This window comes from Macadamia integrifolia, chromosome 9 (assembly GCF_013358625.1).
Source record: "Macadamia integrifolia cultivar HAES 741 chromosome 9, SCU_Mint_v3, whole genome shotgun sequence".
Lineage (NCBI taxonomy): Eukaryota > Viridiplantae > Streptophyta > Magnoliopsida > Proteales > Proteaceae > Macadamia > Macadamia integrifolia.
Window position 1 is genome coordinate 34,997,920 of NC_056565.1, and position 10,014 is coordinate 35,007,933.

Genomic DNA, 10,014 nt, shown 5'->3' on the forward strand with positions numbered 1-10,014 from the left:
TTTTTTTGGTGAAATCTCTTGCTCATTTATTCTTCCTTTTGGTTTAGCCATTCTTGAGAAGAGATGTCTAACTCAATCAAAGTTCATACAAAAGGTTTGGCAAACACATTCCGTGTGTGAGGACATCTCTCTCTCTCTCTCTCTCTCTCTCTCTCTCTCTCCTTTTTACCCTTCGTTAGTACGAGGGATTTAAAACACAAAATTGTAACTGAAATTGGATCCTGTTAATTTCGATTTGAATCAAGAAATGGCCAACTCTACCAAGAAACTTATAAATCGGTCTAGTAATTATTAAACAAATAAAAGTAATAATATCAAACAGTAGATCTCGGATTCGTGCATAACATTCATCAAATTTATAAAAAAAAATCGACAATAGAGGATTGATTTTTACCTCTAGTACTTATGAAAAATGTCTCTCAAATCCAAAAAAATCCCCCCTTTGTATCTCTCAAATTTAACATTTTGAGTCATTTAGGAAGGTAGGAGTGTGTGTATATATGGGCAAAAAACTACCACTCTCTGCCAAGTTTGAAACTCCAAGGTGACCAAATGAGGTATTGGGTTCTTTTTACAAGTTTTTTAAAATTACAAGAATAAATTTGATGGATCTGTATTCGATTGAATAAACTGTTTTTTATCACCCTCGATTTTCAGTTCAATTTTAAACCTATGGGAGCAAATTTTGCCTTTCCTTCAAGCAACTACCTATGGGTTGCTATCTCATCTGGGAATTTCTCGGTTTTTTCTGTTTCTAGGCTTGAATTAAATCAAGATTATGGATTGGAAGAGGTCAATCCGATTTAGCAAATGATTTGGCATGTTCCCAGTGCTCCCAAAATTCATTTGCGACCTTGTCAATTGGGGATTTCAGCTTAATTCTTTATGCCTATTTTGTTCTAAAAAGATCACTTTGGATAATTTATTTCGTGCTTGTGTTCGCGCATCAGCTATTTGAAATCAGTTGGTTTCCCTTATACTTCACAAGCATCTATTACAATCCATAGAATTTTTTCTAACTATCTCTGCCAGAGACTGCCCTAACAGCAAAAGTTTCTAATTTATTCAAAAGTAGAATTTTCTATATTATGGAGTATTTGGTTGGATTCTAATGAGAAGTCTTTCAGAAGTAGGTCTCAACCACCAACTCAAATTTCTTCTTCAGCATTTCGATTCTCAAGGGAATTTACTTCTTCTGTTAGAAGCTTAACTGGTTCGATTAATACCATTAATATTTCTTCGAATTCCCCACCATCAGGTTTTTTTACACTTAATGTAGATGGTTCTAGTTTGGGAACTCCAGGTCCAGATGGGATTGGAAAAAAATTTCGCAATCACAATGGCAAGTTCATATCAGGTTTTGCTGAATATATTGGTAACAATTTTGCTTTTGTTACAGAAACACTAGCAGTAAGGTAGGGTCTCCAAATCGTGAAAGATAAAGACTACTCCTATGTGATTGTTGAAGGTGATTGTGCTCTAATCATCAACATACTCAAAGGGCTTGTTTCTTAACATTCCATGGCGCATCCAGCATATTATACAAGACTACTTTAACCTTATTCAAGACATTCCATCTATGGAATTCAATCTTACCTATTGAGGAGGAAATCATGATACTGATGCTCTTGCATCTTTTGGAGTTGATCACAAGTTTTGTAATTTGGGATAACAATTCTCCTCCTTTTCTTTCACATGTGTTGTCTTTGGATAGTCGCGGTATGTCGTATCATTGTTTTGTATATTTTCTTCCTTAAGTAAAGTTAGTTTTCTTTCTCAAAATAAAAAAAAATAATAATAATAATAATAATAATAAATAAATAAATAAAACTACCCAAAGCCTAAATGAACTAATTTGTTTACCAAAAAATAAATAAATAAATAACTAATTCAATCTTTAAATCTATTGAAGGAAAAATTAACTTTCCTTCAACCAACTACCTAATGCTTAAATGAAGGAAAAAAGTCTACACAAGCCTATGGTACTCTTTTGTATTTTGTAAGAATGATCTAAAGTACTCAGAAGAGATGGATTTAATAATCAAGCCTATGGTACTCTTTTGTATTTTGTAAGAATGATCTAAAGTACTCAGAAGAGATGGATTTAATAATCAATATTGCGATTGATATTAGCCTTGGATGATACTAATATCAATCTGAATTTGGAATCAATCAAGAATTGACCAATTCGATACTGATCCTTAGAACCATATGTCAAACGTGAACTCCTAAAACGATGGGGGACGGAATTCGCTGGCTGCGGCATTCCCTCTATCACCTACCGATCAAATAAAGCCTTTGAATTGAATTATTTTTAGGACTTTTCGTGGTGGAAGGCATTAGTCAAATGAAAACTTATTATAGTCAAAAAAGGCTACCGTGCTTAACATTGTTTCAAAATTAAAAAATAAAAACCCTCGTGCTAAACAACTAAGTCAGGATCACTCTTCATTGAATTATTCGTCAAATCATTACCCAATTAGTCAAACCCAATAAAAAAAAATACATAATTAAATGGAAGAAAAATTATGATCAATTATTAATAATATATTGAAAAAAAAAAATGAATGGTAAAATGATATTGCCTCAACCTTTGGGAAACAGAAATTCACCCTATACTATATATAAGGAGAAAAAAAAGCTAGCGTTTTGGTATAGGAAACACCAAGACACTGCAATTTACGTAAAGATCGTGTGTCTTTGCCTATCTAGTATCATAAATGTTGGCATGTGCTTGCACCAATAAAGAGTGATCGCTATAAATATATGAAAATCAAAATAAAGATGCAAAGAAACATCAATAGAGACGTCATTTCTATTTCATGCGCCCCTTACCCTACTATCTAAGCTTAGGGAAGACGTTTTCTCACAGATTTTTTTTTTTTTTTTTTTTTTTTTTTTTTTTTTTTTTTGGAAATATGGGAGTGTTTTTTAAACCGAACAGAGATTCTAGACACGTGTCTAAACCAAGTTCATCACCCAACAAGTGAATGGCAATCATGGTAATTAATGAAATAAACCAGTGGCAATTGTGTATATTCTTGACATCCTCGATCCCATCGACCTCCATGCATATAAAGGCTAACGCGTTTAAACCAACGGAATTAGAGATGACTAGCAGAGCATAGCAGAGGAGTTCAAAGAGAAGAGAGAAGAGAAGAGAAGAGAGAGAGAGAGAGAGAAGATTCCCTTCATTTGCAAATTCTGTGATTTTAGAGAGAAAGAAAGGAGGAGAAGATGATGTCATTGAAGGGATGTTGTAATGTGCCGGATCAGCTACGATCCCTGTCTCAATGCCGATCTGTTGACGGTCCCAAAGTATTGGCTCGTCGTGGAATCGCCATGGTCTCTCGCTGTTCTTCCTCTTTAACCTTTCCGCAGTTACAAACTTCTTCTGATCTCGGCGTCTTGGAATGGGTGAACGATTCGGGAGGAGCAGCTTTGAACCAGCCCACAAACGGGTCGGCGAGCTTGGTGGAGCAGCTTCAGCTTGGGAGCTTAGCTGAAGATGGACGGTCTTACAAGGAGAAATTCATTGTGAGGTGTTTCGAAGTTGGGATTAATAAGACTGCTACAATTGATGCCATTGCCAATCTCTTGCAGGTAATCTTTGAACCGTAATTTTCATTTGATTTTTTTCTGGAATCTTTAACTTTGGGCTCTTTAAGATTATTGCGTTTCTAGGTTTAATGGGTTTTGTGGGTTCTGCTCTATTCTGTTTTTCTGTGTTTCAGTATTGAGAAGTTGTTCACTTCTTGACAAGAATTTTCAGTTTTATTGCTTAACTATGGCTACTGATTTTCAGAGCTGCTTTCATCTCTGGAATGAACTGTTGGCTGTTTGATTTTAAAATAAGGCTATTTTAGCCTTCTAGGTGATAATTTCTAATTGGGTTTTTTGTTTTTCTTGGTAATTTTTGGAATTTGCATGCATGACTTCATCAATTGATGCTCTGTTTAATGAACTTTTTTATTTTGTCTATTTTAACTTATAAATCGTGAGCTACTGAGCTGTTTGCTGGTGACCTCTCCTTCTTTTCTAAGAAGTTTTTGCCTTTTGTGTTTATTTTATCCCATAGATAGAGGTTATCTGTGGTTTGCCTTTCTTCTACCTCTTTCAGGATGATTCTTATTGTGTTTTGATCTATCCTATGTAGGAAACTGCATGTAATCATGTTCAGAGTTTAGGGTACTCCACAGATGGGATGGGAACAACCAATACCATGAGAAAGTTGGGTCTAATATGGGTGACTTCTCGAATGCACATTGAAGTTTACAAATACCCAACATGGTTGGTTATCTATCTCCTTTATTTCACAAAGCTGAGATGAGATTTTTGGGCTTGAATATTAAAGCTTATTTTGTTAAACTTGATTGATACTGGATAGGGGTAACATGATTGAGATTGAGACATGGTTCGAAACTGGAAGAGTTGGGACAAGACGCGATTTTACCATCAAAGATGCAACTGGCACACTTATTGGGAGAGCCACCAGGTAGTTTTTATGTTAGAAATTGTTTTCTTTCTTAATCGTAGGAACTAGAAACATATATTTTCCTGTATAGAAGTCCAAGATGTTATGTTATCTAGATCAAAGTTATGATACATATTTTTGCTGCAGCAAATGGGTGGCAATGAATCAAAACACAAGACGCCTCCAGAAAGTTACTGATGAAATGCTAGAAGAAATTGTTGATTTCGCTCCAAAAACACCACGGTATGTTGATACTGTAATCTGGCCTCAAATAATCCAAGTCATTGATTGATATGTGATTCCTTGATGAAGTGGAATATCTACCAAGATGTGATTATTTTAACACTTTGATCTGTTAGTGGATATGTTGATACCTTATGAAGAATTTCCTCTTCTTTGTGATGGATATAAGTAATTACTTGATAAGTTTGCGGCTGGCTTCAAATAGTTATTAGTTTGATCCATTTTGTGATTTACACTTGATGAGATGAATCCTAAATGTCCAAAGCAATGGTGGATGATCAGAGATTAAGATAATTGGATCCTAGTCCCGGTTAGAATTAGGATTTAAAGAAGAAAATGATATATTCTAATCTAATTGTTTTGTTTGTGAATCCAGATTAGCTTTTCCAGAGGAGGACAACAGTAGCCTAAAGAAAATTCCCAAGCTTGAAGAGCCTGCTCAGTATTCTAGATTAGGGCTTAAGGTAAAAGATATTCCACTACTCTAAACATTAACCTGGTGCACATGCTTCTAGATTCTGTGAAATCATTTTCGCAAATTCTCACACTCTACCTTGGGAATCTGCAGGCTAGAAGAGCCGATTTGGACATGAACCATCATGTGAACAATGTCACCTACATAGGATGGCTTCTTGAGGTTAGTCGAGATGTTGTTAGTTGTTCCTTGATATTATTTGATTCTTGAAGAAGAAGACCAACTCTTTCTCCCTTTGGTTTAATTTTTTGGTCTGAATCTTTGTTAAGTGCTTTACCCTCTTTGCTGAAATGTTATATTACCTCTTTGTGACAGAGCATGCCCCAGGAAATTATTCACACTCATGAACTTCAAAAGGTCACATTGGATTACAGAAGAGAATGCCAATGTGATGATGTGGTTGATTCCCTCACAAGTATGGAACTGGTGGAGGATGCAGAAGCAATTCCAAAGCTTAACGGGACGAATGGATCTGCCATTGAGGCGAAACACAGCGAAGACTGCCGTCGGTTCTTGCATTTCTTAAGATTGCCAGGTGGTGGACTGGAAATAAATCGGGGTCGCACAGAGTGGAGAAGGAAATGATCTCCATTGGTAAAAAGTTTGTTCAATTTTTTCACCAAAAATAAATAAAATGTTTATTCATTGTACTCAATTGTTCTTTGCTCAGGCTGGGAAGTGTTACCAGTCTCCCTCTGTTATCTCGTATAAATCTTTCTTTTCTCTCACTGTGTAATATGTCATTAATTAGTGTTTTAGCTTATCAGTTTTATCATGTGTGTATTGAATTCCAACTTTCTCATTGTATCACACACCCTGAACTCTATAAAATCATTTTCTGTATTTGTTAAATCTCTTACTTTCCAATGTATTGTCACTGTCTTCCAAGTAAAACCATCAAAGTTATCTCAAGTTCCTTGTAATCTTTACTTGTTAATAGCAGAGCATTTGTTGGGAAAATAAACCATTGTTCACTCATGTGCAAATTAATGGAGAGTACACTACAACCAATGCACCAAAACAACTTAAGCCAACCACAAAAGAACAAACCAATTTTAACGTGAAAAATCCTTTTGTATGAAAGACAAAACCACGGGACTTATTCCAGATAAAATCTTCAACAATAATTCATAATGGAATATGAGTTCTCTCTAGGTAAACAATGTTGGAATTAAGCTCCAGTTGGTGCTCTTTTACTGCATATTCTCACATATTACCAAACACAAATGTTGAAAGTGTGCTTTAAGATGTGCTAGTAAAGAACACCAAAGATTTAAATTTTGAGGTGGTGTGGAATTTTGCATTTTGGGGCTCCAAAGACCATGCCTGTGTAGTGCTTGGGAGGTACGAGGGGAAATTGAGTCTTAATTGGCTACAGTGAGCGGTGAGGTGCAGTAAGTATCTAATAACTGGGAGTGTCCGATCATGCATCCCAGTTGTTGGATGCTCACTGCACCTCACCACCTCACTGCAGACGAATTTGATGTGGGAAAATCTACCTTGCCTCCCCTTTGATGGATAGGGTTTACTGCTTTGTTGTTGGGTTTTATTGGCTCAGGGGTCCATCTTCTATGCCCAAAAAGGCAAAAACCCTGGTCACTACCCCGCTTGGCACCACAGAGCCTGCTGATGTTGTAGTTGGGTGAGTATGTTTCGTGTGTGTGTATCCCCATTGTATAGACTGGGCAATCACACTAGGATCCTCTCTACACGTTCGTCATATTTTTCTTTTACCTTATTAATGGTTAGTAATGAGAGGCAGGCTACGCAAATATGAGTGCTCAACAGGGGTGGAATTAGCCACCTTGTTGTTACACACCCAGCCTCGATATTGTTCGTTTTAGGAAAATTCATTATAACTTTGAAATGTGTCGTTACCATGAAAGGGGTGCTAGAGGTTATCAACTATTCCAATCACTACTTGACAATTTTGTGTTTGCAAAATGGATATGCATACGACTGCATGTGGGTCTAACAAAGTCAGGATAGCCTGACCAAGACAAAAGTAGTAACTAAGTCAATCTTATGAGAGTACTTCAATCGAAGTGGACTGGCCCTCGAATTTCTCATCTCCTCTTTGTAGAGGACTATATGATATATATTTACAAAAGCTATGATTCAAGAGAATTAGTTTATTATTGACTCCTTAGATCAATTTAAGCTTGTGTCTAGTCAAGTAGTTGCCAACAGTGTTGGTAGCCTAGTGGTGAAAATGCCTTCAATCCATCACCGCTCGAGTTGGCTGGTTATGGATTTGAGTCTTGGCATTCCCCACTATCGCCCGTTGGTCCTACAGAAGTGCCGCTTGTCGTACGGGAACTTGTCCTGAAGGCTATGATCAGTACCATGGAGCACCCTTTTTTGTTTACCAAAAAAAGCAAGTAGTTGATGTAGCAAAATCAAGCATTATGTTCAACTCATGTACTCCTTTGGATTCTAGAAAGGTCATCTCTTCAATCGTGGGATTTAAGGAGATAGTCATTAGAAGAAATATTGGGGGTTAATAATAGAGTTTGAGAGGACGAAAAGATTTTATTTCCATATATTGTTGAAAGGGTTCAAGGCTTCTTAAGGGAAGGAGAATTCCCTCTTTGGTAAGGGGAAGGAAATTTTCGTATAAACTATTGCTACCACTACTCCATCCTTTGTCATTCCTATGCTTTCACTTCATATTAGTATCCGTGAGAAGCCTAATAAAGTTAATGAGGAATTTTTGGGAGAAGGACCGTGCTTGAAAGGATGTCTGTCGGGTTAAGTAGGATCAATTGTGCTAAAGTAAAAGGTTTGGAGGGAGTTCAGATTAGGTCCTCGTCCGAGAATCAATGGTGTCTGATCCACACATGGAATTCATTCAATATATCTCTTTCTTCTTACAACAGGCTTTCACATTGAGTGGATTCCAAATGTAGATCAGACATCGTACAAAACTGATTCTTGTACAAGAACCTGATCCAATCTCGAGAGTTGGGCTTTAGGGATTTATTTCATTTTAACTTTGCTCTTTTATTTAGTCAGTGCTCAAGGCTTTTAGGGAGTTTCTTCTTTTTTGCTCCCTTCACTCCATTACCCTTGATTGGCAAATGGGAGTACCAAGGTGCGTCTGGTGATATCGTATATAAGATCACGGCTGCATTTAAGAGTGCACATGATGTTAATGTCCTTTGGAAGCTTTATCACAGCCATCAGGTTCTTGGGCTTTGAAGAGTCTTTCAAGAGGGAGAGACTCTCTTACTTAAGGACCTTAGAAGGAGTATTGGTAATGGTGAGGACATTTTTATCTTTCATGATCTTTCACTCCCAACTCTAGGTAGGTTTAAATTGTTATTAGATATAAGCATCCCTCCTACTAGCTTCATTTCAACACTCGAACCTCTAAACATAAGATTTGGTGCACCTATCAAAACCCTTCTCTACTATTGTTTCGTTGTCCTCTGGCATGGCTATATTATAAGGAATAATACCGCTAAAAAAGACCACTTACTAGTAGATGTCACGTTGGGACCAAGGTTTCTGAACTTGATATTTGACCAACAATTATAAGATTGATTATAATCGATACTGATCCAATCCGATCAATTCCAACCGATCCAATCTGATTCATCAAACCATGCTGGGGACTCTGTCATATGTTTTTTCATGCCCAGAAATAAAGGCCATCCCTAAGATTCTTCTTTGCAATACTACGAGGAAAAGCTATTATTGGTTTTGGTTTTTTGCTAAATTAGTTCAAGACTCATTTTGGAGTTGAAATAATATTCCTAAGATCAAACTCTTCCTTTGGCATGGCATTACAAATTTTTTCATGGTAAAGCAACTTTTATTTACCAGAAATTCAAAGAATCTTGCTTCTAACCCTGTTTATTGCATTTTGGAGTTTTATCATTTATGGTGAGCAATTTAGGTAATGGCCAAATTTTCTTCTTCTTTTTTTAGGTATAAATATCTTTGATTTCTCACTTCTTTATTGTTTTTAATGTTCCTCATTCCTCTAATAGTGAAAGCCCATTGTTTATTAAAGGGGTTAATCCTCATTAGACCCTAGTTTTATTTTCAGACTGGGTTTCCAGGAGGCTAAATCTAATATTAAATGATGCTTTTGTTTCAAAGTATTCTAATCAAAACAAGAAAATATGATTGTTTGCAATATCACCAAAATAGTTATATTCTGTTACAGAATACTATTATTTGATTATTCTTTTATTGAAGGTTAATTATTTATACTTCATAAACTTGTCTGTGTCTATAACGCATATTTAATATTTTGACTTGTGATCAATCAGTTGATACTACTAGGAAAAAAAAAATCGTGAAGCATCATTGACCATCCCATCATACATAGATTTTCGTAATCGTATATGGATCATGTCAATTTTTTTTTTCTAAAAATTGCCTCAATATCATTGGATTTGTGTTAACTCATGAAGACACAACATGTTGTTTTATTATAGAATGAAAATAACAGCTTTAAACTCTCTCTCTCTCTCTCTCTCTCTCTCTCTCTCTCTCTCTCTCTCTCTCTCTCTCTCTCTCTCTCTCTCTCTCTCTCTCTAGATTAGTGAATAAATAATATACTAAAATAGAAGAAAAGAAAAAGAAAGTACAATCACCAAAAAGAAATAAAATAAAGGCAAAGAGGATGGAAGAAACAAAAGAATAAAAATAGAGGAGAAAATCTAGGGAAAGAGGCAATGAGAGCAAAGTCCCAAGATGGAATTAGATGCCTATTTCTAGTTGAGTCAAGGTATACTAAACAATTGTGAAGAATTATGTATATAAATCCCATCAGAAGCCCATAACTCTAAGACTGCCCTTTATTAATCAT

The 10,014-nt window shown here is 35.9% G+C and overlaps 1 protein-coding gene across 1 annotated transcript; it reads left to right on the top strand.

Annotated features, from left to right (window-relative positions):
• The first annotated feature begins 3,112 nt into the window (after positions 1–3,112).
• LOC122088704 (oleoyl-acyl carrier protein thioesterase, chloroplastic-like) lies at positions 3,113–6,044 on the top strand. Its single transcript, XM_042658022.1, has 7 exons — positions 3,113–3,603; positions 4,157–4,290; positions 4,388–4,495; positions 4,622–4,717; positions 5,094–5,181; positions 5,286–5,354; positions 5,508–6,044. The coding sequence occupies exons 1-7, from the start codon at positions 3,238–3,240 to the stop codon at positions 5,775–5,777; spliced, it is 1,131 nt and encodes a 376-aa protein (XP_042513956.1). The 5' UTR covers positions 3,113–3,237; the 3' UTR covers positions 5,778–6,044.
• Positions 6,045–10,014: the final 3,970 nt, after the last annotated feature.

What these genes read in the sequence shown, in the direction of transcription:
- LOC122088704 (XM_042658022.1), top strand. Translation starts at nt 3,238, where the DNA reads ATGATGTCATTGAAGGGATGTTGTAATGTGCCGGATCAGCTACGATCC. An exon ending in CCATTGCCAATCTCTTGCAG is followed by an intron (nt 3,604 to 4,156) that starts GTAATCTTTGAA and finishes TATCCTATGTAG; the next exon opens with GAAACTGCATGTAATCATGT. An exon ending in ACATAGGATGGCTTCTTGAG is followed by an intron (nt 5,355 to 5,507) that starts GTTAGTCGAGAT and finishes TCTTTGTGACAG; the next exon opens with AGCATGCCCCAGGAAATTAT.